Source organism: Mustela nivalis (assembly GCF_964662115.1).
Source record: "Mustela nivalis genome assembly, contig: HAP1_SCAFFOLD_73, whole genome shotgun sequence".
NCBI classification, from domain to species: domain Eukaryota; kingdom Metazoa; phylum Chordata; class Mammalia; order Carnivora; family Mustelidae; genus Mustela; species Mustela nivalis.
This window is the reverse complement of record NW_028136524.1, coordinates 89,531-116,186: the sequence shown is the minus strand read 5'-3', so window position 1 is coordinate 116,186 and position 26,656 is coordinate 89,531. Positions and strand designations below refer to the sequence as shown.

The following is a 26,656-nucleotide window of genomic DNA, read 5'->3' as shown; positions in this document are numbered from 1 at the left end:
CAACCCCAGGAACCTGGCCCACAGAGAAGCTGGTCCTGTCTCTCCCTCTGCCCCCTTTCCCCAGGGACCCCTAGGCTTTGGAGACTAAAGTCAAAATTAAAGCCATATGTCTAAATGGTTCATACTGTGGTTGGGTAGTGTTTTTAACATATTAATTGACTGGTTTTTCTCAGTATTTGTCAAACCTTTCCCAACTCAAGGCTTTCTCTTAAACAGCAGCGCAAGGCTGGCCCTTCAGTTGGGTCAAGCTGTTTGGTGATTCTCTGTAAAAACCCACCCTCTTGCGCTGCTCAGGAGGGCAGTGTTGCATCCTAGGATAAACATAAATGTATATCAAAAGTGTTTACAAATTATATTTATATGTATACATTCAATTCTATGTTTACATATATATGTATAAAATAAAAATAAAAATATTGTTTAAAAGGCTGTTTTCCGGGATGCCTGGGTGTCTCAGTGGGTTAAAGCCTCTGCCTTCGGCTCAGGTCATGATCCCAGGGTCCTGGGATGGAGCCCCGCATCGGCCTCCCTGCTCAGCGGGGAGCCTGCTTCTCCCTCTCTCTCTGCCTGCTTCTCTGCCTACTTGTGATCTCTGTCTGTCAAATTAATAAATAAAATTTTTTTAAAAATGCCTTTTTGCAGGGAACCTGGGTGGCTCAGTCCTTAAAGCGTCTTTTTTCCACTCAGATCATGATCTTAGGGTCTTGGGATGGAGGCCCACATTGGGCTCCCTGCTCAGCAGGAAGCCTTCTTCTCCCTCTCCCACTCCCCCTGCTTGTATTCCTGCTCTGTCTCTCTGTCAAATAAATAATTTCTAAAAAAGAAATACTTTATTAAAAAAATATATGTAAAATGCTATTTTGCCCTCTATCCTGGTAAGATTGAACACATTCCTAACAAGAGATCTTCCTTGACTCCGTGATAAAAATTTAACATTGTCTTAATGAATCCTCACAACATCCGCCTCCCCAACCCTTCTCAGATGTTACAATTAAGGTTCAGTGAAGTCCAAACACTGGGCCTGAGGTAATATACCCAGTATGTGGCCTCTTGGCATAGTCTAGCAGCCCAAATTGGGGCGAGGGTGTTTGAGTGTCGTTGGCCAGGATGAAAAAGCTGAAAGATGAAAAGAAGGGTAGTCTTGCTTTTTGGCCCAAAAAAAGAGGATTTAGAAAGAAAGAGACCTGTCGCCCAAAGGAAGAGGCTCCCCACTGATCCCAGCAGGGCAGGAGTCAGAGCAGAAGGGAAACTCCCATCACCAAGGAGAATGGGCTTCTCCTTCATACAAAAGCATAGGATCCCTCTCACCTGATATGTTTCTGTCCCATAGTCATCCCCCTCTGCCTGCCCCATAATAGCATTCACAGGAAATGGCTGAGAGATACATTCAACTTGCAGAATTATAGCAAATAAAGTAATCTTTGACCCATCCTGGGAGCTTCTGATTACTGGGAGGGGCCAAGCCATCCTAGGGCAAGTGCACTCATTTCAAGAACCAGTAAAATGACTCCAAAAGTATCATAAGGGCTAGTTATCATGACTGGTCCAGAAATATTTCTGGGAGTGCCTTTTAACATCCCTCCCATCATTTCTTCTCATCTCCAAGGGAATGGTACTTAGGTGTTCTGAAAGAAATATGCATGACTAGTAAACTGTGTGTGACCCCTGCCGCCTAATTAATCCCTCACCAGCAATTAACACTGATGGTTTGAAGGATGGCTACTCCCCTGGCAGGGCAAGAGCTGAAGCAGAATGTATGGGGCGAGGCGACTCTTCCCTCTGGATATAAATAATTAAACCCAGTAGCCACCCTTCCTGCCTGGCCACTGTCATTTAGGTATGGCTGATTATCCCTAAATGGGAATGAGATGGGGGCGGGGGTGAGGGAGGGAAGCAGGTGACGGTCAAAAATCTATAGTAGCTGCCACTGAAAGTCCAACCTGGCATTAGACTGAGCTCAAGTCCTGATTCCATCATATACGAGCTGTATGAACTTGGAAAACTGAGTTCAACTCTCGAAGCATCTGCTTTGCCCCCCCCCCTTGGAGTGAGAATAGTCAGTAGTATTGACTTCACAGGGCTTATTAGGAGGATTAAATTAGATACTGTTCATTTAGCACAGTTCATGGCCTATAGAAGGCACACATAAAAGTTGATTATCGTTTTTATGGACCTCCAACTTTAAGCCTTCTATAAAGAACCAAATGATATCTCTGAAAAATACCAACTGCCTACAAGGTTGTAGGGAAAGTGGTATCTATGTTGACCTGATTAGAAAAAAGTGGAAAATCTCTCTTGTTTAAGCCTTGTTGAAAATTTTCTAAACTCTGTCCGCTCTTCTGCTTTAGTAATTAGAACAAACATTGGAGACTCGTGGTTTTCTGATACCTGAGTTGCTCGTTGTAACACAGGGCAATTTGACATTAGTGTTTATTTAAAAAATTACCGCAAATGAAGATAAATGGTGAGACGTGCAATAAATTTGATGAAACTCCTGACGTGAGTGTTTCTTCTTGGGATTCTCTCTCTCTTTTTTTTCCTATGATCTGAGAGCGGATTACATTCTACTTGGGTGATGGCTCAAGTCAAATGTGTGGTTTTGCAGGTGCCTATCCTTTCACAGACAATCTTGGATGAACCATCATTGTCTCTGTAAGAAAACGGAGGGAAAAATGTGATTTTAACACTCAGCCTACAACAGTTCAACAATCTACCAATGTGAATTTAGAAACGCTGAGCAGGTCCCCCTTCTAGTAAGGAATATCTCTCCATTTTTCTTATAATACCTGAGTTTCTACAACTGAGCAATCTACTCTTTTTGTGTAAAACAGCTTCCCAGGATTGTTTCTCCTTTAAACGCAAGTGAACTTTGGGGATGGCACTCAGATCCCTTTATTTTACTGGACAACTGTGGAGCAGGGGTTGGGTGTGTTTCAAGAGGGAAAATATCCACAAGGGGACAGAAAAAGGACATAAATATACAAAATCCCATTTTCCAAGAATGTAAAATGCTAACTTCCAGGGGAGCCTGGGTAGCTCAATTGCTAAGCATCGGCCCTTCAGCTCAGGTCATGATCCCAGGGGCCTGAGAATCCAGCCCCGTGTCGGGCTCCCTTCTCAGAGGAAAAACCTGCTTCTCCCTCTCCCACTCCCCCTGCTTGTATTCCCTATCTCATTGTGTCTCTGTCAAATAAATAAATAAAATCTTAAAAAAAATGCAAACTTCCAATATTTATTGTTTTTCCTTTGCTCTAAATATCTCAAGGTTCACTTGTTGAAAGCAATTGATTGAAGCCCTGGGAAGAAGTGGTAGATTGAAGCACTCATCAGACTTGTTTGTGCTGCTTTGCAGGGGTCTGGCTGCACTAAATTATTTCAAGAAGTATTAATTATATAAGTCACTCAGAAGAAGCCATTTACCTATTTGATTTTCTTTTTTTGAAGAGAATTTTTTTTTAAGATTTTATTCATTTGTCAGAGAGAGAGAGGGAGCGAGAGTGAGCACAGGCAGACAGAGTGGCAGGCAGAGACAGAGGGAGAAGCAGGCTCCCTGTCGAGCAAGGAGCCCGATGTGGGACTTGATCCCAGGACGCTGGGATCATGGCCTGAGCCGAAGGCAGCTGCTTAACCAACTGAGTCACACAGGCGTCCCCCTATTTCATTTTCTGTGGTTCTTGACCCTTCCCCCAAATTCTCACAGGCCTCCGCAGCTGGCACAGAGTCCGCTCCCATAACTATAATCCCTGTCCCATACTCTCACCTCCATCATACATCATACATACCTGATACAACCGCACCTTGGTAAAAACCCAACCCTCTGTCCACCCTACATCTGCCCCTGGCAGCTGAAGGTGATTGGTGAGAAAAGCAACGATGCTGGAAGCTTTCACATTAAGTTTTTTTTTTTTAAGATTTTATTTATTTATTTGAGAGAGGGAGATCACAGTAGGAGAGAGGAAGGGAAGAGATCACAGAGAGAGGAAGGGAAGCAGGCTCCCTGCTGAGCAGAGAGCCCGATGTGGGACTCGATCCCAGGACCCTAAGATCATGACCTGAGCCGAAGGCAGCGGCTTAACCCACTGAGCCACCCAGGCGCCCCTTTCACATTAAATTCTTAGCCACAAATCCAAGTATGTTTCTCTGACCGACAGAATCTCCACTCTTCTCATGAAATATTTTGACTATTTCACATCTTCTTTCCTCCAACCTTAAGCCAGGGCTTCTCAACACTGGCCACACTTTTGAATCACCTGGAAGACTTTAAAACACAGGAGTGCCCACCTCCAGAGGATCTGATCTAATTGGTGTAGAACCAATTAGATTAATATCCAATTAGGGTCTGGATATAAGTGTGCTTTTAAAATTCTCCCAGTGATTCTAATGTACAGCCATTTTGTTCAGAGTGAGAACTGAACACCTTCCATCAGATACAGCTGATGACCGACCATTCTGATGACTTCACTGAGAAAAGTAAATTGAGGGCACCTGGGTGTCTTCAGCTCAGATCATGGTCTCAGGGTCTCGGGCTCTCGCATTAGGCTCTCTGCTCAGCAGGAAACCTGCTTCTCTCTCTCCCTCTGCCTGCCTCTCTGCCTACTTGTAATCTCTCTCTCTCTCTCTCTCTCTCTCTCTCTTTCTCTCTGTGTCAAATAAATAAATGAATAAAATATTTAAAAAAAAGAAAGAAAGACAAACTGGGTGGGTGTGTAGGTGGCTAAGTGGTTAAGCATGTGAATCTTGGCTCAGGTCATGAGCTCAGGGTTATGAAATCGAGCCCCACCTCAGGCTCCATGCTCAGCGGGGAATCTGATTGAGATTCTCTCCCTCTCCTTCTGTCTCTTCCCCCTGCATGTGTGTGCTCCTGCTCTCTCTCTCTCTCTCTCTCTCTCTCTGTCAAATAAATCTTGAATAGAAAAATCGGTAAGGAAAGAAGACCCACAGAATCCCATTAAGTTTACCTGGGTGGAACCCTTACTCAAATCCCTTCTGAGTGAGGACAAGCCCCTCCACTTGGGGTTTCTTCTCATTTCCCTGATCTCTGAGTATGAATGTGCTCCAGGACCCAACCTCAGACTTCTCCTCTGTCTTCCCTGAGTCCTTGGTGACTGTCCCTCTTCTACCATCTGTCTCCTGATGACTCCACATCTCCACCTACAGTCCAGACCTGGATTTTGAGCTTTCTTCCACTGCCTGCTTTCCAGATCTACCTAGATGAGTTAAACCCAACATGTTCAAAACGAAGCTCTTATTCTTCTCGAGCTCTGCTGGTCTTGCAATAGCTCAAACAGGAAACTGTAGAGTCATTCTTGATTCATCTCTTTCGTTCACTGCCCACGTTTAATTCTTTGGTAGAAGCTGTGGATTCTATCTTCAAAATATATTCTAAATCTGACCAGTTCTCCACACTTCAGTTACTCCCATTGTGGTCCAAAACACCGTCTTCTATAGCCTGAGTTATTGTAATAGTCTCCTATCTGGTCTTCTGGATTCCATTTTTGCTCTGTTCTAGTTTATTTTCCACTCAGCAGTTAAAGCAATCCGTTTAAGACAAAAGTCAGACCTTGTTATTTCTCTGCTCTAAGATCTCCAATGGCTCCCAACTTCACTCAATACAAAATTCAGTCTTACAAAATGTAACACTCAACTTCCTTCTCAATTCATCTCCTACCTCTTCACTCAGCTGTCTCTGCCTCCGCTCACCAGCCTCCTTGGTGTTTAACAGAGTACAGCAAGTGTGTGCCTCCCTTGGGGGGTTGCACTTGTTTCCTCTTCTTAAATGTACCCGTCTTGTTCTCTGAATCCACTCAAGGATCTGCCAATGGCTTTTTATCAGAGTAATCTCCCCTAACTGCACACAGCCAGCACCAGCACCATCACAATCAACATAGTTTCTGGCCCTCTCTACTTTTGACTTCTTATCAACAGCTGACATATTATATATTTATTTATTTACTGTCTGTTCTCTCTCTTCTATTTGAGTGCATGTGCTATAAAAATGGTATTTGTGGGGGCTTTTTTCCTGATTTATTTTGTGTTCAGAAGAGGATTTGATACATAATACTCAGTATATAATTGTTGAACAAATGAATGAATCAATGGAAATATCAGGTTATCTCCATCATAAGGGAGATTTCTCTCAAGCATTTTCTATAGTATTGCCCTATTTCATTCTCTGCACCTCTGGGTTGATTAGTAGATAAAATCATCATGTAAAATCAGTTTGAGCAAGGTTGGATCCTTAAGCTTCTATGTCACCTAGGACTCCAAATGTCACGGTGTACCATGCACATTTGCCTCCAGCCTTCTCCCCCATATTTTGGTCATGGATCAGCAGCTGAGGCATCGTTCGGCTTTCTTTTCCCCTCCCCTGTCTCAGTTCCAGGAGGTCCTCCTTGGCTTTGGGCCCCCTCCTTGTGGGTGATGAAGGCAATGTAGGGAGAGGCAGCAGCTTCCCTGACTCACCCCTGCTTTCTCCATTCATACTGATCGTGTAACGCATAGCCTGTGCAGTACAGGGCTGGCCAGGTCAGTCTCTGCCACCTTAGGACCTCATTTTTGTTCCCTGCGGCAGCTTGGCCATTTGCAAAATCAGAAATTGTAAAAGTACAAACAGGAGACAATATGCCATATTTTATGGATTTTAAGATGCCCCTTTCCTCCCATTTTCTTTCACATCTCCAATGTCAGGAATTGTCTTATAGTTGGGGCTGAGCAGGTGGAAGTCCCTATAAAGTTACCACAGCTTGACCCTGTGCCATGTGGTAACTGCTCCTAGGGCACAACTGATCATCTACATCCCTTGGCATGGCAAGCCACAGGCCTTTTGAGGACCAATTAAAGAAAGAAAATAAACTGGTTATTATATGAAAATCTCAGATAAGGAAAAAAAAAGAAAAAAGAAAAAGAGAAATCCCACCAGCATCAAACCAAGCAGAATGGACGGGTGGCAATTTGGATGACTTCAGAATACTTTTATAAGAAGTGCAGCATGCAAAACAATCTTGAGAAAGGAGAACAAAGCTGGAGGTATCAGTTTCTTGGATTTCAAGATATACTACAAAGTTATAGTAATCAAAACAGTAGGGTACTGGGAGAAAATATACGCATAAATCAATGGAAACAGGATAGAGAGCCCAGAAATAAATCCACAATTATATGGTCAATTAATCTTTGACAAAGGAGGCAAGTATAAGTAACAGAAGAAAGTCTCCTGAGAAAGTCTCCTGGGAAAACTGGAGAGCCATATGCAAAAGAATGAAACTAGACCACATTCTTTTACCATACACGTAAAGAAACTCAAAATGGATCAAAGATCTAAATGTGAAGTGTGAGGTGTGCCTGTCTTGCTCAGCCTGTACAGGATGTGACTCTTATTCTTGAGGCTGTGAGTTTAGGTCCCACATTCAGTGTAAAGCTTACTTAAAAAAAAATTAAATGAATAAATGAGAGACCTGAAACCATAAAACTCCTAAAAGTCAATAAGCACTTATCACTTGGAGAATGTTTAGCAACATTATTTGTGGGTATGTCTGCTTAGGCAAGGGAAACAAGAACAAAAATAAATTATTAAGACTACAACAAAATAAAAAGATTTTGCACAGTAAGGGAAACCCGCAACAAAACCAAAAGGGAACCTACAGAATGGGAGAAGATAGTGGTGAATGATAAATATAATAAAGGATTAATAACCAAAATATGTAAAGAACACACACACACACACAAAACCCCAAAAAACCCGAAACCCCAACATATAATCCAATTGAAAAATGGGCAGAGGACTTAATAGACATTTTTCCAAAAAATACATACAGACATCCAATAGACATGTGAAAAGATGCTCAATATCACTTATCACCAGGAAAATAAAATCAAAACCACAGGGAGATCTATCACCTTATACTTGTCAGAATGGCTAGTATTAAAAAGACAAGAAAGAACAAGTGTTGGCCAGGATGTGGAGAAAAAGGAACCTCTGTACATTTTTAGTGGGAATGTAAATTGGTGCAACAACTGTGGAAAACGGTATGGAGGGTCCTCAAAAAATTAAAAATAGATTTACCATATGCTTTAGTAATTCTAGGACTTGATATTTACCCAAAGGAAATAAAAACACTTGATTCAAAAAGATATATGCCCTCCTAGGTTTTCTGCAGCACTATTTATAATAGGCAGTATATGGAAGCAGTTCAGGTGTTTATCAGTAGATGAATGGGTGAAATAGGTGAAGGGGATTAAGAGGTACAAATTTCCTGTTATAAAATAAATAAAATAATTTCCTGTTCTCATCTGGAAATGAAAAGTACAGCATTGGGAATACAGCCAATGATAGTATAATAAGTTTATATGGTGACGTGATGATATACTTATTGTGGTGATCACTGAGTAATGTATAGAATTGTCAAATTACTATGTTGTACACCTGAAACTAATTTAACATTGAATGTCAGCTATATGTCTAATAATAATTTTTTAAGTGCAGCATGACAGAAGCTCTGGGTGGCTCAGAGGAAGATATTGTGAGAAAAATCTGGGCACTGAAATCTCTCAGTTAGAAAGTAAATAAAAGTAGTGAGATTCTTAATGTGAGGTTTGGAAAAACGTTAACCAAAAATTTTAACTTTTATTTTTATGTATGCATTTAGGCCATATGTAATAAAAATCTGTCTAAATACTTACCAAAGAGCTTTTTGAATACATTTAAATTAAAATATTAATGAAAAGAAAACATTGTATTATAGTTTGAATGGTAGCATTTTTTGTTTCTTATTAAACTATACCAGGAAAGGAGGCCAAGACTCAATAAAATATGGCTATTATCCCCAGTATCACAAGAGCATGAATCTCTCTGGCTTAACAAAGCCTAAGGAATCTACTACAGAAATGGGTTGTTCTTACTACCCTGGAGCCTTTTGTGCAGACTATGAACCAAAAGCTCAATATTAATCTTAAAATTAATTATATTACAAAGTTGTATTATTTGGAAGATGTGTTTAAATGACTCAAAGTTAAAAGATCTCAGTATAATGCTGGTTCTATAATTATCCTCCCAGAAAACATTACTTGTAAAACTTAATGATGTAGAACCATAATCATAGCATTGAGTAGGAGGTTTCCAAACAGATGGGAAAGTTTTTTGGTTGTTGTTTTCCAGTTGTTTTCTTCCCTTTCCTCCCCTCCTTTCACAAGGAGAATCAGCCACCTGTTTTTAAAGGCTGAAGTGTTTTTACTGTTCTTGGTCGGAAACATTTGTTTAAACAAAGTAGCACTTGGTTGCTAAACCCTTGATTCTAAATGGACATAGCCATCTCATTTTTGTTGGGCCAGGGTTTGGATAACAATTTGATTTCCCAGTCTGTTTCTTTTGTGACCATATAACCCTCTCCCAGTGTTGCATGCTCTGTGAGCTACAAGCACTTGAGAGCTCATAAACACAAAGACTCTAAGGTTTCTTTGGGATTAGCACCATACAAATGCAGATTTGGCACAATGGAAGACTGATTCCATCCTTGTAACTGTTACTGCTCTACTTCCTGCTTCCTCTGGGTAGCAAAGCTAGCCACTGTTTTTAAAATACACCCTCACTTTAGCTGCTGACTTTTACATTGGCTGCCTGGAGAAGAGAAGGAGTTCTTGCCTATGTATTTCAGTGTTTTGATCCCTTTCAATTATTTTTTAAAATATATATCATTAAATTTTACAGGAGTATTACAGAATTCCTAATTGCAGAATTTGAACTTGAGCTACGCAATCTTACTTTTCGTCTTCAATCTATGTGTCATTGACCCTTTTAAGTCTGATTACCTGTATGAACTCTCTTCAGAATCTTTCCCTGGTTAACACAGTATAGAGAAGTGCTGGAAACCAGTTCTTTTCTGTGACACAATTCTTCCAACGGAGTTGAAATGCTTTGCAAACAATTTCACGTATATCAGCCAATTCATATACAAAGCAATGTCATGTGAATCCTTTCCTTTTTATATATCATCTTTCAGTGATGATCAGGAATTCATGCTGGTACAGAGACTCTGGTTTGGGAGGAGGAAACAGGGGCTTGCGAGGGGAGGGCGAGAGCAGAAGCTGCTCACCTGCTGTTAGAACTGACCTTAGCTGGTGGTACCAACATCTTCACCCTTTATGCATCTGCATCCTTTATGCATGAAATAGCAATATGCCTTTCCCTGTCGTGTAATCCTTATTTAGTTAATACCCAGTAGGATTTGCAAGCCCTTCACATCTCTGTGGATTTATTTTATTTCAGAGTGCAAGTGACTTTATGGCCCAATTACCATCATTGTGACTTATTGCATTAGTGTGGGAGGGAGAGAGGAGCAAGAAACGCCTGATCACGTGTATCGTCATCAATGGAATGAGTGCCACGCACTCCTGGCCAAGGCAGAGGGATGATGAAACCTTTCTGATCTATTTATCAGAACACTGAAGCCTGGGTGATTGTGCCGTATTTTAACAGACAAGTGTGTCAAGTGTATGGGTGAAGATGTTGCAGTGGTGGTGTTAGAGTAATTAATATTTGGAAGGTAATGAATACTTTGAGTTTAAAGATGTCAAAGGTCAAAGACGGGAGGAATGACTAAGATCGGATGTTGACCCCCTCAAATTACAGGGGTATTGAAGCGAGACTGAGTCACCACCTGACCCCAGAAATGAACCAGCGAGGCGGGCTCCTTATTAGAGCAAGGCTCCCGGAAGCCAGATAGCCCTTGTGCTTGCAAGAGCTCAAGGCACAGCCGGCTGTGGAGCACCGAAGCAGCAACAGCCACAGCAGCCACGGGAATCGTGACCCTCGGGCCTGGCGCCTACCTGGAATTTCCGCAGCGCCTGGTTCAGAACCACCGGGGGGGACAGCTCCCCAAGGCCGCCGGCGCCGACTGCGGAAGGGGACCGAGAGCGCGGGCTTCACGCTCCGTGAGCCGGCTGGGGCGGCGGGAAGACCGGCTGCGTCCCCCACAACCCCGGAAACCACTCGGTTCCTCCCTTCCCCCTGCAGGGCCGCGTGGGGCCTGCGGGTGGCCGTCCCGGGCCACACGTCCCGCAGGCGAGGAAGCCACCGGCCGCTCTCCCCCCTGCCGCCGCCGCCACTGCTGCTCTCCTCGCCCCGCTCGACCGAGGGATGTGGGGCGGGCCCGCGCGGGCCCCGCCCCGGCCTGCTCCCCATTGGCCGGCGGGCCGGAGGTGCGAGGAGGCGGGGTCCGTCTCTGGCCGCTGGCGCCCGGCAAGGTTGGCCAGGGAGCGCGGGGTGCAGCGGGAGGGCGCGCGGGGACGCAGCGTGCGCTGAGGAGACGCAGCGGCGGCGGTAGCGGTGGCGCCTGGGCCCGGCCGCAGCCCCTGCCTCCCGCCCTGCGTCCCTCCGCGGCCTGCAGCCTGCGGCGCCCGAGCTTCGAGGGTGCTTCCTCGGGCGCTGGGCCCGAGGCGGCCAAGACGGCGGGCGGCCGGGCGCGGCGGGCGCTGTGCTGCGGGCTGCGCTGGTGGGGGGCGGCGGGCCGCCTCGCGGGCCCAGTGCCCGGCGCGAGCGGCTGGGAGGCGCTCTGGGGGGCGGGCGCGCGGGCGGCGGCCGGGGCTATGGCCCAGGTCGGCGGGAGCGCGCGGAGGAGGGCGCCGGCGCTGCTCGAGGCCGCCCGCGCGCGCGCTACGAGAGCCTGCACATTTGGGACGACGTGTTCCGCGAGTCCGGCCCGGACAGCGGCGGGAACCCCTTCTACAGCACGTCCGCCGCCTGGCGCTCCTCCTCGGCCGCCTCCTCGGACGCCGAACACGAGCGCCCCAGCCCCCCGCTGCCTCCCGACGCCCCGGAAGCGCAGGAGTCCGACGAGGACGAGGCCAGCGCGGGTTGGAGTGCCACGCTGCGGGACCGCCCGCCCCCGCGCTTCGTGGACACTGGCGGTAAGGCGCGGCCGGCGGGGGCGGGGGCGGCCTGGGGAGGCGTGAGCGCGGGGCTGGGAGAACTCCAGACGCTCCGCGGGCCGGCTGCTTGAAGGCGGCTTTTCGGTCAGCACACAGATGGGGCCCTGGCAGCGGGGATTTGAAGTGGGAGAATCAATCTGGTTGGGTGGTGGTGGTTGGTGGGGGCCGCTCTGACTTCCCCGCGGATGGAGAGGATGAGGCGGAGGCCCAGGTGGCACCCTGCCGCTGGCAAGGACCCAAGGGGGGGCCTTCCCTCCCTTGCTGGGAGTGTCCAACCCAGTCACACCTGTGGGGTTGCTCGTTAGGGGTGCGTTTGAGTTAGGTTCCTAAAGCCCGATGCAGCTTGTGTGTGTGTGTGTGTGTGTGTGTGTGTGTGTGTGTTTGTGTCTGTGTGTGTTTGTTGCGGGTGGGGGGTACGTAAATCGTTTTGTGTGGATGGCCCCAGAGCAGCGTTACCCAGGTGCCAGGGGTGGGGCAGCCAGCCTTTGGAGGGAGGCCTAGTGTGAGCCGGGATGTCTTCACTGGCTCGTGTTTTCTCCAGTGAATCTGACCAACATTGTCCATGCCTTTCAGGATCACTTGCTGAGAGCAGAGAAGAGTGAGAGGACCAGTTATCAGCGTTAAGCTGTCTGCTCTCGCTCCAGAAGGCACTTGTGTGTTCTGCTTACCGACACGGTCATGGTCAAGCCCCTGATATCTGGAGGTCGCAGGCCTGCTGGCGGTTGTGGCTGCTTGAAATCCTCCTTTACTGCCTACTTTTTGGAAAGGTAATTCTGACATGTCTCTGCTTAGCCTGCAGAAGCTCTGCGGCCTCTGCCCTCTGGGAGAGGTGGAGACCAGCCTGCAGTCCCACCTGTCCCCTGATGCTTTCTGTTCCTTGCTCGACAGCCTACTGTGGCAGGCCCTTGTTTCTGCACACCATTTTCTTGTGTTGAAGAGTGTGCAACCAGTGTTGTGGAGGACCAGGGGGTGGCCATACTGGACCCAATGCTGCTCTCCCTGTGGCTCTCCATGATTGTTGTTCAACCATGGAAGGCAGGCCAAAGGGAACCCTGGCTGGTGCCTGAGCTTGGATCTGGACCTTGTGCCACAGCCTGCTGGTAGGCTGATTGGGTTGGCTGGACTCTCTCAGCAGGGAGTGGTCTGCAGACCTCCCACGGACAGGCTGCCGTGTGGACACCCTGAGCTACAGCTGGGCTCTAGGGTCCGAGTCAACTGTGCTGTGTTTTGGAATGGGTGAATTTAACATATTCTCATTTAGGCTTCAGTTCAGAGTTTGGGAATTTTGAAAGTCACATCACCCTGCATAATCCTTTTAAACCCCATACATTTCCCAGAATGTCATAAGGGTTTCCAGCCCCAGATGGCTGTTTTCCATTCAATTAGCTCTTTAAGAATTGTACGTACCCAGAGCTCTGGTTTGGCAGACTTGATGCTGTGAGTGCTGTGATCCAGTTTTGGATCTTGGAACATGAGAGACATGTCCTCTTGTTTCCCTCCCTCTCTGGCGAAAATAGGGGAATCGTGTGAGCTTAAGCCTGGTTATGACTAAGAGCCATGAGTGTTGGTCTGAGAAGGATGAGCGCACCTAAATACATTTTCAAGCAATATTATGTTTCTCAGTAACCTATACTTGGGAGAAATTCTGCATCAGAGCAATTTAGTCTAGCCACTGCGGCACCTAAATGGTCATGAAGTTCAGGATCATTTGTCATTTAGCATCAGGTTCAAATTCTGCTTCCTTTGGATGTGCACTGAGCTCACATCTGGACCCAAGAATCACAGGCAGGCAGGTGCTTTAACCAAAGACATTTAGTGGTTATTGGATGGTATTTATACCCAATTTTGTTTTCCGGTTTTTTGTGGAAGCTTGCTTTTAAAATCCAGCCCTAATGAAGAATTTCCTTTTATTCTTGAAACAGTCTTTCCCTGTGGGAAATTCGGGGTGGTGGCGGAAGCGTGAGGTGGATGGTTTATTAAGCATGAGTTCAGATGGCCTGGAACAATGGGATATGATTTATGGGGCCTGGAAATAGATGCCGGGCAGAGAAAACCCTTGTGCCCCACGGTGGGGGGGGGGGGAGAGTTGGACGGGTTTGGTAAGAGTGAGAGCTGTACCCTGGCCAGTCTGAGAGCAGAGAGGCTCAGGCTCTGAGGTTTATTAAAGTGTCAAATATAACCCCACTTTAGGAAGGCAGCTTGGGCCTGTCTTCCATCTTTGTTCCCTGGTTCACTGACAGACGTCAGCGGGCCGGTGGGGTAGGAAAGGGTGGCAAACAGGACGGTGGCATTTGGATCTATAATCAACCCTCGAATAGGAAAATCCGTAGCAGAAATGGCTGTTGCTGCTAGAAGCAGATGAGGAAAGCAAAGGACTTAGGGAACAGGTTTCATGCCTGCTTTCTGCTGCAAAAGCGTGTGTGTGTGTGTGTGTGTGTGTGTGTGTGTAGATAAATGAATGTGTATGTGTACATAGGTGTCTTACACATAAATATGTATTGCTTGTGCTGGCTTGGGCTGGTTGGGGATTTTGGTTTTGGTTTTAAATTAGAGATCACAGGTGCTGTCTAGGAGTCCCTCTGATGCCCTAGACTCCCTGCGCCAGAGAGAGGCATCGGCACTGGGCACCCCTGAGCTTGGATCTGCATCTGGAGTGCAGTAGGGAGGCACCTGGTGCCCAGCCAAGGGGAGGAGGGCAGGGAGGCAGAGGTGTTTCTGTGGTTCAGGTTGAGACTAGTCCGCGAGCAGCTCTTCTAGTCTTCCAGTCTTCCCAGATTCTTCCTTCTGTTCTGTCCATGCATTTAGCTTCCTGGATCAGGCGCTCCAGAAGTGCAGCCAGCAGATAGGAGTGGAGGTACCCTCTCCCTCTCCCCCTTCCCTCTCCTCCCTGGCTTCTGGTTGTGCCTGGAGATATGGGACCCCTTGAGGTGATTTAAATACAAAGACCATGCTTGCCCTGCTGCCTCTTAAACCCTGTCTGAAGGGAGGGTCAGCCTGGAAGCTGAAGATGCGTGCTGGGACCCCAGGGTCCAGAACCTTCTCCTGATCAGACTTACAGCTCTCCCTCTAAAATAACCCCTTCAAGCTGTCAGCCTCACCTGCCCACTGTGTAAATAACTGACACAGCAGGCGGGCTCACTCCTTGGAAGCAGCACGAAATTCAGGACGCGCTGGTTTCCGGGCTTCTGCCCTTCTCATTTCCCATTCCGAGCAGTCTTGTGACTCCTTCCCTCTGAGGAGGCAAAGGAACAGGCAGATTCCCAGATGCTCAGGGGCCCCTCTGTGTTTGGCTTTGTTGGTGCTTCCTTTGCCGTGGCTGGCTGGATTCTGAGCTGTTTGCTTTTTCTCTTAGAGGCTGGACATCCCAAGAGTTTTTTTTTTTTTTTTTCTGTGTACCACGTCAGCAACCCTCCGTAATCATTCAGCAGGGAGGTGTGACCTTGAGAAGCTGAAGAGGACCGTAGGGCTTTGGAAATTAACATGGTTAAATGTTTTATCTTAGGGTTTGTTGTTGGTTTACTCGGCTTAAAGTCTTTTTTGACTGAGAAGTAAGAGGAGAAACATCTTAAAGCTAGAGATAAATGTATATGCTTGTAATGGGTTTGTGAGCTGAGGTACCTGGGCCCTCGTCATTGGTGTCCACGGTGAGCCACTGCTCCCAGCTTTAGCTCTGTATTGCATTCGGTGGTTCCGGGAGAAGCTGGGTGTCTGGGCGAGCGACAGGGTATGCCTTATGCAGTGCTCCCTAATAGTCAGCCACGTGCCCCTACCACACAGAATTCAGAGAAGGGAGCTTCCTGGAGGGAGGTGGTGTTCAGGCTGTGGGCATAACGGTGACCACAACCAGCGGGCCCCAGTCATAGCGTTCTGTTTCATAACCACGCCAAACCTTTGCGAGTACTCCGAGAGAGCCGCGATCACCTCCACTTCACAGGGAGAAACATGATTTCGTCTGAGGCGATGAGATTACCTGGGGAAGTGGTAGCCTTCTCTCGAGGGAGACTTGATTAATCAGGGAAGGTCGTGCCTTTTTAGTTTTTTTTTTTTTTCTTTACAGCATCTGAAAACTTTTGCTGTCAGAAATACTTTCGTATTTTTACAGGAATTGCTTATAACTTTTTCTCAGGGCGTATGCAGTTCAGTGAGGTCTAATGCATGTAAGGATTTGGATTTGTGTAAACAATCTGCACAGTCGGATAAGAGACAGGAAATCTGGAATGTTATCTATTTATTTAATCTGTCTCAGCCACTGTGATGAGCATCAATAGAGTGCTTCTGCAGGCATCAGGGCTCTGAATCCATGGGGAATCTGGGGGTTGTGTGGGGTCTGGTACTCAGTTTTATTTTATTTATTTTATTTTTTTAAAAAAGATTTTATTTATTTTATTTGACAGATAGAGATCACAAGTAGGCAGAGAGGCAGGCAGAGAGAGGGACGAGGAAGCAGACTCCCTGCTGAGCAGAGAGCCCAATGCGGGGCTCGATCCCAGGACCCTGAGATCATGACCTGAGCCGAAGGCAGAGGCTTTAACCCACTGAACCACCCAGGCGCCCCTGGTACTCAGTTTTAGAGTTGAAAACTCACCTTTATTTTTAAGAAGTGTGATTGTGTATTTTTTCTTATTAATAAGTAATATATGTACATTTTAGGGGAAAAATTATAAAATTTTAAGAAATCCCATAACCCCTCATGACCTTAACTAATCATAGTTAATCATATTGAGTATATTCTTCATATATCTTAGGTGTCAGCTTGTTGGGTGACCTGCTCTTTAATTGTAATTAATATATTGTAGTCATTTTCCATTTACATTTTTAAATGTCGATTTTAATGAGTCCACGGTATCACACAGTTTCCTCTGGGTCAGTGTTGTTGCTGCCTCCCTCTTGTATTTGTTCTGCTATGATAAATATTCTTGAAACCTAAGTCTGTTTGCACATCTGTAGCACAATCCTTAGCAGAAAATGACCGAAGCAGAATTGAATCAAGGACCCACTGTAAGGTTTTTGGTGTCTGTGGTGAAATAGGTCTCCAGAAACATATCTACAATGCTCCTGCCGGCTGTGCACTGAAATCCTTAGAAAGTCATGCTCGGAGGACCTGCTCCAGTGTGTGATTCCTGCCCGCTGGGGCTCTTAGAGGACCGTTGCCTTTGGTAAAGCTTGCTGAGGTGTAATACACACACACACAGCACATGAGTCCTAGCATGCAGCACGCTGTGTGTAACTACTACCCAGATGAGGATCAGGAACATTCTGAGCACACCAGAGGTTCCCTCCTGCTCCTTCCCAGTCAGTCACTCCCTGCCCCCTGCTTCTCTTCCATCACCAGCGATCAAGTTTGCCTGTTACCTTGCTCTGGTGGTTCGGTTCCTCAGGACATCTGTGGATTCCTTCTTGTTGTCGCGTATGTGGCATCTTAAATTTCGTTATCGTCTGTTGTCTTCCATCACGTAGGTACTGTAGTCGGTTATCCGTTCTCCTGTTAATGGTCTTTTACATGGTATCCAGTTTGGGGCTTCTGAGGATAAGCTGCTTCAGACATTCTTGTGGTTTTGATGGACAGATACATTTCCCTTGAGCATGTAAACCTAGGAAAAGGTTTTCCAGGTCCTAGATTAGATGCGGGTCTCCCCTCTCAACCTCGTGGACTGGGTGATGTTTTGCTGAGGCCTGTCTTGTGCATGGCCAGATGTTGGCCACCTCCATTTGGCCTCTCCCCACCAAATGCCCAGTGGCACCCTTTCCTCCAATTACATCAACCAAACTTTTCTCCAGGCATTGCCATATGTCCCCTGGGGAGCCAAATCACCTGCAGGTGAGAACAACTGCTTAATTTTTTAAAAATTTATTTTAAATTTATTTTTTGAAAAGATTTTATTTATTTATTTGAGAGGGAGGGGAGAAGCAGAGGGAGAGGGAGAAGCCAACTCCCTGTTGAGTAGGGATCCCCGTGCAGGCCTGGATCCCAGGACCTTAGGATCATGACCTGAGCCGAAGGCAGATGCTTCACCGACTGAACCCCCTGGTGCTCTGAGAACCCCTGCTTCAGTACATGCTGGCACACTGTGTTCCAGTTCATCCAGCTGCCAGCGATGTGCGGGACATGCCATGTGTTAATTCAGCAACATACTGAACCCTGCTGGGATAAAATGATGAGTGAGACCTGTCTCCTGGAGTCCAGCAGGAGAGACAAAGTAAAGACAAGGAGAAAGAGCCTCTGGGAAGCAGTGGGATCAACGTTAACAGGGATTTATATGGAATTCTGGGGAGGGTCACTTGGTCCAGTGGGGTTGGGGAGGGGTGGCCTCTGTGATGGAGGTGGCCCCCTGAGCTGCTTCTGGAAGCAGAGATAATGATTACTCAGGTGAAGAGGAAGGAACAGGGCATCTCCAACTCAGGCAAAGGCCAGGAGGAGAGAGAAGGTATGCCACTCTGCCCAGGGGTGGACCCACCCTTTTACTACCCTGAGCATCCCGACCCGAGGCCTTATTTACGAAAATGTCCTGAAACGCGACATGATGTCCTTGTTACCACAGCACAAGTAACTGTAGCTGGGATCCAAGGTCCCATGTTCAGGTGCAGATACAGATGTTTCCGGCGTTTCCTGGCGCCCACAGGGAGGGGAATGTGGTCGGCTTGGTGAGATCTATGAACTTAGGATGGAATCTCTGGAGAAGCCCTGAGCTGTGCCCTTGAAAGAAGGAAGAGGGAAAGGGAAAAACTCAACTTCTGTTGGCGGAAAGAGGCACGGTGTTGTCTCAGGGTGGGAGGGATGTCGTACTAAAAGGATAACAGGCTCTGAAAACACCCTGTAATGTGACGATGATGTTCCGCCCCAACTGGCACGTGGTGCAGAGCCCCTCTCCCCTTTTCGAGTTTCAGAAAAAACTTATTACAAAAGTAGGAACCCCGGGCAATAGTTAGCTGTGTGTTTAATAAGCCACTTTACTAAAAAGTTTAGAACTGCAAATCTTGACACTCTCACTGCGACAGACTACCTCCTTGGCCAGGATATTGGAAACTTCATCTGCTTCAATTTCCAGCTTCTAGGCTCGTGGACACCCCCACCCCATCCCCATTTCTTCTGTGGAAGAGGAGCGATCTTTTACAAATATAGGCTAATCTGATGATTCCCCGCTTAAAGCTTCATGTAGCTTCCAGTTGAAACCAAAGGGAATTCCAGAGTCCTTCGCAAGGCCTCCAATGCCGACAGCTGCTCCGCAGCCTTCCTTTCCAGTGTCCCCTTAGTCCCCTGTCCTGCCGTCTGCACATAATCTATTCATTTCCGCCTTCATGCCTATGGGGCCCATACCTGGAATGTTCTTCATGGCAGTCTCTGCTTGTTAGTTTGGTCTTGATTCAGATGTCACTGCCTTACCCCATCCCTCTTTGCTGCCACATTTGCTAATATGTTTCCCTTGTGGGATGAGATGCTGGATGTCTTGGTCACAGTTAGGACACGGTGAGTCTTCTCTGTTTGTTGAATAAAGGAACTAACAGAAGACCAGATGAACACACAGAGAGCCAGAAAGCACAAGTGGGGGGAATGGCAGAGGGAGAAGGAGAAGCAGGCTCCCCGCTGAGCAGGGAGGCAAATGTGTGGGACTCGATCCCAGGACCCTGGGATCATGACCTGAGCTGAAGGCAGACACTTAACCGACTGAGCAACACAGGCGCCCCCTGGCTCCAACTTCCAAAGATGGTGTATGAGCTACCTTTGGTGGGAAGGAATGAAGATCAGCAACTGTCCTTGATTCTGCTTCTCAGGAAGGCATTGTGATGTGGTGCCCAGGACTTTGGAGACAGACACACGCTTGGTGCCCTCCGGCTCTGCCACAAAAGCAACACCTTCCAGAGGGCAGCTGCAGGCACCCGGTGGCGTCACAGTAGGTCAGACCCGGGAGGCACTCAGCCATGTCCCATTCCACCATCCTGCTGGGGTTAAAAAAATTACCTATATATAAAAAAAAAAAAGAACCAGAATAGTGGGGATGAATGAAAAATAAAGTTTTCCTATGAAGTAGTGGTAGTTCTCTTGTAGTACTTTTTTCTCTCTCTCTCTCTTTTTTTTTTTCTTTCTTGGTTTGTTTTCTGGGGAAGGGGCCTGCCATGTGGGTTTTCAGTCAATGATGTTCCCTGACAATGATCTTCCCTGACAATGATGTTCCCACCTCAAGGGGGTGGGCTCTGAGGAAACTTTTTTTTTTTTTCAGGCTTTTGTTCTCTGGCGGTTTTTTGTTTGTTCACTTTTTTTTCTCACTTTGACCGCTTTTGATGGTTTTTGTAGTTTTAGAGGAAAACAAACTGCACCCTGATCTCCCTCTCAGAGAAAAGCCTCAGTCTGGCTGCAAAGCCCAAATAAGTTCCCCCTTGGCCGCTGGCAGAGCAGGTTCCAAGTCGCTGTCCCTGGGGATGGAGGATCTTTTGCTTGTACCCAAAAGCACAGCAGCAGCAGCTTTGGGCACCTCCAGACCGCTAGAGAGGTTCCAAGCAGCAATCTCACACTGAGATTTTCCCGCTGGCCCGGGCTGGGAGTGCCTGGTCTTTCTGGGTCTAAGAGCGCCCACCTTGCACGCACCAGTTTCAGGGAAGGCAGAGGTTCGCGCGCGGGTCTCAGGCTCTGAGAACGGGGCACAGGTCCGAGAGCACCAGGCTGGGCCTTCGCGCACCTCTCTGGGGCGAGAGTTTGGTGCAGGCTCTGAAACAAGGGCGTGTATCAAAGGGCACCGGCGGGGCCTTTATACCTCTCTCAGGGGAGTATCTCAGGCTCTATAGCAGGACTCTCGCATTCTGCCGCCTGGTGTGGCTCCCATCCCCTCACAGGAAAGGGATCCCATGCATTCTCGGGTGTGCTGGCAGCTTAGGGACCAAGAGCTGGTTTCTCTGCCACACTCTCTGCCTCAGCACCACGGGAGGCTGTCCTGGAACCGGGGACAGCCAAGAGTGCTCCAAGCCTGTGTGGACCCTAGGCCTGGGGATCCCAGCCCTGAATTCTTTCCTCTGCCCTTGATGACCCCAGAATAGATCAATTCAGCAACTTTCAATCCATGCCAGGCCAGGGAACAAACACAGCAGTACACAAGATCAACTCGCCTTGGTCCCAGGAGCCTGGATTCCCCAAGGAGGGCTTCACCTGGTCTCTGAAGGGGATTCTGGGGGTTCCAAGATGGCCATGGGTGGAGCCCACCAGGTAGAGAGACCGCTGGAGAGTGTCCACTGGCGCTGAGCAGACGGAAGATCCCCTCAGGCCTTCCCTCGTGGCTCCACTGTGCCCTGGGGAGAGAAAAGGGCCAGCCACACCACACCGGGGCCGCAGCTCGGCCGCCCAGGAGCGGCAGTGGGCCTAGCCTGGAGCTCAAGCAGCGGCAGGGAGGCCTGGACTGGGTGGGGGACTGGGGTCCTGGAGTCAGCAGAAGAGCAGCGGGAACCGGCAGGGGGCGCAGCCAGGCCCCTCACCCGACAGGACAGACAGGAGGCTGGGCTAGGGCTCGTGGGTCTGCAGAGGCCTGCACCGCTGTTTGCCGCCCCCCACCCGCCGCAGCGCGCCCGCACCTGCCTGCCCCGCCCACCGCCTTCTGCGGGCCCAGCGAACTCACTGTGCAAGTAGCGCCTCCCGGGGAGGCAGGGGTTCTGGGCTGGTGGGGCAGGGCGCGGGGGAGTGCCCCGCTGACTCAGGTACTGAGGGGCTGGGGAGGGGTAGGGGCGCTAGGGAGAGAGGGAGGCTGTGTTCCTCCTGCCCGCTGCCACCTGATGCTTCGTCCAAGGGAGCGGGAGGGGGGCCTGGCGGACAGGTTCCTGCTGGCCTGGTGCTCCTACGCCCCATAGCCCTTGCCCCACAGCCCTCGCTCCACTTCTCGGTATCCAGGGAACCCGTGGGGCCCTACTGACATCAAGGGGCCCAGCACCACTGGGCTCGTCTGGCCCCCGGATAGACGCCTGTGCTGACAGGCTTCTTTTCCAGAACTTGATGGAAAATTTTGTCCCTCAGAATTGCCGGGCTCCCCAGCCCTAGAGGAGCTGGCTCTGCCCGCGCAGCCTGGGCCCCACTGGGCCCCCTCCACCTCAACTGCCTTTTACCCAGGAGCCCCAGGATACCATTCCTTTCTGGCCCATGGACCCCTTCCCCCCACCCCCACACCTCTACTTTGGGCCTGTGACCACCCTGGGATCACTTCCATCTCCGGCCCCCTAGCCCACAGGTCCTTGTCCACCTCTAGGCCTGACCCCTGGCCCCTCTCACCTCTGGGGTCACCGAAACCCTTCCACTAGGGGGCCACTGGCTTCTGCGATCCCAGACTCCCGGGACTCCCCTCCACCTTGGAGCTCCCTACCCTGATTCCTCTAGGAACTGCTGTGCCTAGAGCACCGAAACCCCACATTCTCAAGCCAGCTGTCTTCGGGCCAGGGACTCAGGTATCCTCAGGGACCCTTCTTTCCGGGGCACATACTCCTCTCTGTGCAGGAGAGACCAGAGAGAGCAGGCTTGGGGATCCTTCACTCCAGCTGGATGGAGGGGCAGAAGCTGGGGTGTGTGTGAGGGGGTGCTCACAGGTGGCCTCCCTGGGTAAGGAGCTTCCAGGAGGAAACTTCAGGGCGAGGCCATGAGGTGGAAGCCTCAGGAAGCACTGGCTGCACAGACTCCAGGCTCCTGGCTTGGGCAGTGGGCATTTAGTGGCCAGAGCCCTACAGGACCAACCCCGTCCAAACCCACCCCACCATGGCCGGCTTTTTTGTCTTGAATTTGCACAGCAACCTTTTCTCCAGTATGAAATTGAAAGCTTTGCTTTGGAAAGTTTTGTGTCCAGGAGGCTCCTGGGCATCCACTTACTTTACTTCCGGAGGCTAGTTGAGGAGGGTGGAGTCTTTGGGACCTTAACAGGAGGTCTCCTAATCCTTCCTGACTTTTTTTTTTTTTTAGATTTATTTATTTGAGAGAGAGATAGAGAGCACACCACAGAACACATGCAGGCACAGGTGAATGGGCCAGGTGAATGGACCTGTGCCAAAACAAAGAGTCAGATGCTCAACCAGCTGCAACCACCACCCCCCATCCACCTTTTACAGATGGGTTACATCTACACACTGTTATGTACTTTGCCTGGACCCGGCTAGTGTTACAGCAGTCCTAGGACACTGTCTCTTGCCCAGTGTCTCTGGTCAGTACCAACCCATGCCTCAAGTGTGGGAATGACTTCTTCCTGACTCCTTTTTTTTTTAAGATTTTTTATTTTATTTTATTTATTTGACAGAGAGAGATCACAGGTAGGCAGAGAGGCAGGCAGAGAGAGAGAGAGGAGGAAGCAGGCTCCCTGCTGAGCAGAGAGCCCGATGCGGGACTCGATCCCAGGACCCTGAGATCATGACCTGAGCCGAAGGCAGCGGCTTAACTCACTGAGCCACCCAGGCGCCCTTCCTGACTCCTTCTTAACTCCCTGTCCAGCCTGGGTTGCCCACCCCCCTCCAGGCTGTCCTAGTTGTATATATTGGATCTCTGTAGATTGTGGGCACTGTCAGATCCTCACCTGTCGTGGCCGGCGCAACAAATCAACCAGGAACATGAGGGTAAGAGGATGAAGAAAAGAACTCGAGAAGCAAAGAGATGGGGGGCAGGAGGAGCACTGAGGAGGATGTCCAACAGTGCTAAGTTTATTCAAAGCATTAAGGCCATATATATAGTGACATTACGTCTGTGTTTAGTTAAGCAACTACGGTTCCTCATGACGCCAAATGGCTGATGCCAGTACAAATACAGCAAACCTGAAAGTAATTTATGGGCTGTACTAAGGCAGCAAGGACCAGCAAAGAACGTTTTAGCCCAACCGAATTGTTCTCATTTGTTTAGTAAGCATGTGGGAAGTCACGTAGGCGAGCTCACAACACATAGCACAGACTCTTTCCCAGTGCTACTGAACTTTTTCCGTCCTAAACCTTTTGTTAGTTTATTTGGACTTTAAAGGAGGCACAAGTCAGGGTCTGGTTTGGTTCTCGTCTCAAGCCTTATTGCGGCCTCCCACACTCACCGAAATGAGAACATGGCTCAGGGTTATGGAGTGAATATACCCTTTAGGAAACATTAAAGGACGTAGCATAACTGGTCCGGGGTCACCCAGCCTGTGAGAGGCATGGGTGAGATTCAGACTGCACTGGGTCCCACAGCCATTTTCAGCTCACCTTAGTGTCCAACCTGGTCCCAGAAGGTTCCTGCTCAGGACTTTGCTTTGTGCTGAGCTGGGCTTGCTTCCTGCCTGTGAAGCCATTTTCACAGTGTGTCCCCAGCCCACCTTCTCACATTGAGCATCAGTGCTGCCTTGGCTGGCCTCTGTTGATCGTGCCGTTCCTCTCCATCCCTCTGTCACCCCTCCGGCCCACTGTCCTACTGCCCTCTGTCCAGTGGGCCAAGTTCTGAGTTTCTTGCCTGCACTTCCTCTTAACTGTGCTCTGTTGAAATCCTCTCTAACAGGGAGGACCTGCTTATCAGAGCAGCTTGATTTGGAATTTGTCTTCCCTGGAGGTCAGAGCTTCTGACCATCATGTCCCCAGCCTCAGCACTGGGGATGCCTGCCAAGCCTATTCTGGGTGCTTGTGGAGCTCTGGGATCTTGGAGAAGATTTGCCATGAAAATAAGCATTTATACATAACACGGAAGAGAATATTTGAGGAAATTGAGTGGGTGTCATCTGGTAATGTTTGTGTTAGGATGGTTCTTAAATTTCTGGGCCCTGAGTTACCAAGAATCCTAGGTTGCCTGTTCAAACTATCAATCAATCAGCTCAGCCCCACCCGAAACTTGTTTGTATCTGTCTACAAAAATCCTGCACCGACCCAGCTCTGGACCTCTCAGTGTTATCGGGAACGAGCGCTGCAGAGGTCCAGGTTCAAACCTGCAATAAATGACCCTTGCTGATTGGCTTTGACTCACATCTCTGGTGGTCTTTCAAGGTGGGGCTAATACTCAATTGGCATTTCATTTGGAGGTCCCACCGAGATCTCCCCTTCAAGCCCACCAGACAACTGGTCAACGGGTCGCTGCAACCGATCGGTAAGAAAGCCGGCTTTGTCTTTTGTCTCTATGTTTTTTGTATACTTTGTTCTTATGTCCTGGCTGTGTATGTCCTGTCTTGTGTGTCTTGTCCTTTCTGTGATTTTTCCTGGGTTAGAGTCTCAGGAGGACCTGGGTTAGAGTCCCAGAGGGGTGACTGGCAAATATGCCCTGGCGGACGCGCTATAGGGTTGCCAGTGGGCCGACGGAGACGTCCTCGTGCCCGGCGGGAATGGCTTCTCAGAGATCGTGGGTTCGAGTCCCACCTCGGGGGCCAGGAGTGCCTCGCAGAGATCGTGGGTTCGAGTACCTCGGAGGCCAACAATGTATGTCTTCATGTATGTCTCCATGTTATGTCTTTAAATGTGGATATATGTTCCTTGTACTGGTCATGAAGGTTACATTCTGTTTAAGGGGAGGGTGTCTAACCCGTTTGAATCTGAGGAATGCCTGACTGTATGAATGTGTTTGTGTGGCTCCCCAGCTTTGGCTACGGAGTCTGAGTGGGCTGCACCCTGAGTCTCACGGAGCGTCATACGGCATAACTGTCATCTACTCCATGGAGTAGCCTGGTCCGGGGTTTATACGGATAGACCTTATCTAAGACGCTCCTAAGTTCCCGCGAGGGACGCGAGCAGGACAGCACCTGAAAGGTCCTCCTCCCCTTGTCTGCAACATCATACATATCGGGAGGGAATAAAAGAGATAGGTATTAAGAGCTAAAACCAGATTCAATGAGTCAGCTAGTAAATTTCCTCCTGACATTACATAAATAAGCCTTCTAGTAAACCCAGGTTGCTGGGCCATCCCTAGCAAAGGGGACTCTGGCTTTATTTCTCTCTGCTACTCCTAATAGATGTGGGGGCTTCTCCCTCACTCACTTCCCATGTTAATGGCTATAACTGGAGCCAACTGGGGTTGGTCTAACTCGAGACAGAGACTATAAGGAATATTCCCAAGCAGCTGCCGAAACTCTCTTTGTTTCGGGGAAGTTTCCCTGTGTTCTCTGGCCTGACTTGGACTGCCTAACCCCTCCTCCCTGGCTGATGGGAAAGCATGGTGTCTGCTCCTCTGTTGGGCCTTATGAGCTCTAAAACCGGGAATCATTTCTCTGCCTCCTGGCGGTGCTTTGTTTCTTCTGTTTCACCCTTACGTGTTTCTGTACCAACGTGTGTGCATCCTGCATGACTGGCCTCTAGATCATGCACCACAGCTCCTCTCTCTTCACTGTCAAGGAGCAAGAAGAGTACCCCCTGGACCTAACACCCCCCCCCACACTCCAGATCTTCCCAACCATGTCTCAAGTAAATATTCAAAGTGGAGTGGGTCCAGGTGGAACGTAAATCAGTGTTGGAACTAAGTTACGTCTGTTGGTTTAATTAAGATAAGACCTGTCTTTTAAGTTATCAGCAGTAAATGTGAAACTTCAAAATTTACTGAAGGTCAAATAAGCTCATGTTATTTGTTAAAATTTGTTAGCAAAGAAATGACTAAACTGATGGTTAATTGTCTGTCTCAAAGTTCTAATGGGTAATTGCTGAAGTAGCTTTCAAAGTCTTTGGTAACCTGAAAAAGTTTTAAAGTTTTGCTTGGATGACAAATGGAATTGAATTGTGGACATCTAGGTCTTAACCAAACAGGATAAAATGCTAAGTCGTTAATTACTGGATGTAGGTTTGTGCTTTTTGACCTCTT

General features: G+C 48.4%; 1 protein-coding gene across 1 annotated transcript in view; it reads left to right on the top strand.

The window, feature by feature from the left end:
• Positions 1-2,451: 2,451 nt before the first annotated feature.
• Positions 2,452-26,656, top strand: part of LOC309856991 (uncharacterized protein) — a gene marked incomplete at its 5' end in the record, with an annotated part of 45,180 nt that continues 20,975 nt past the window's right edge. Inside the window, 2 exons of the mRNA XM_082749922.1 lie at positions 2,452-2,499; positions 11,379-11,898. Of these exons, the coding sequence (XP_082606048.1) occupies positions 2,452-2,499; positions 11,379-11,898 (568 nt within the window). The remainder of the gene's footprint in view (positions 2,500-11,378; positions 11,899-26,656) is intronic.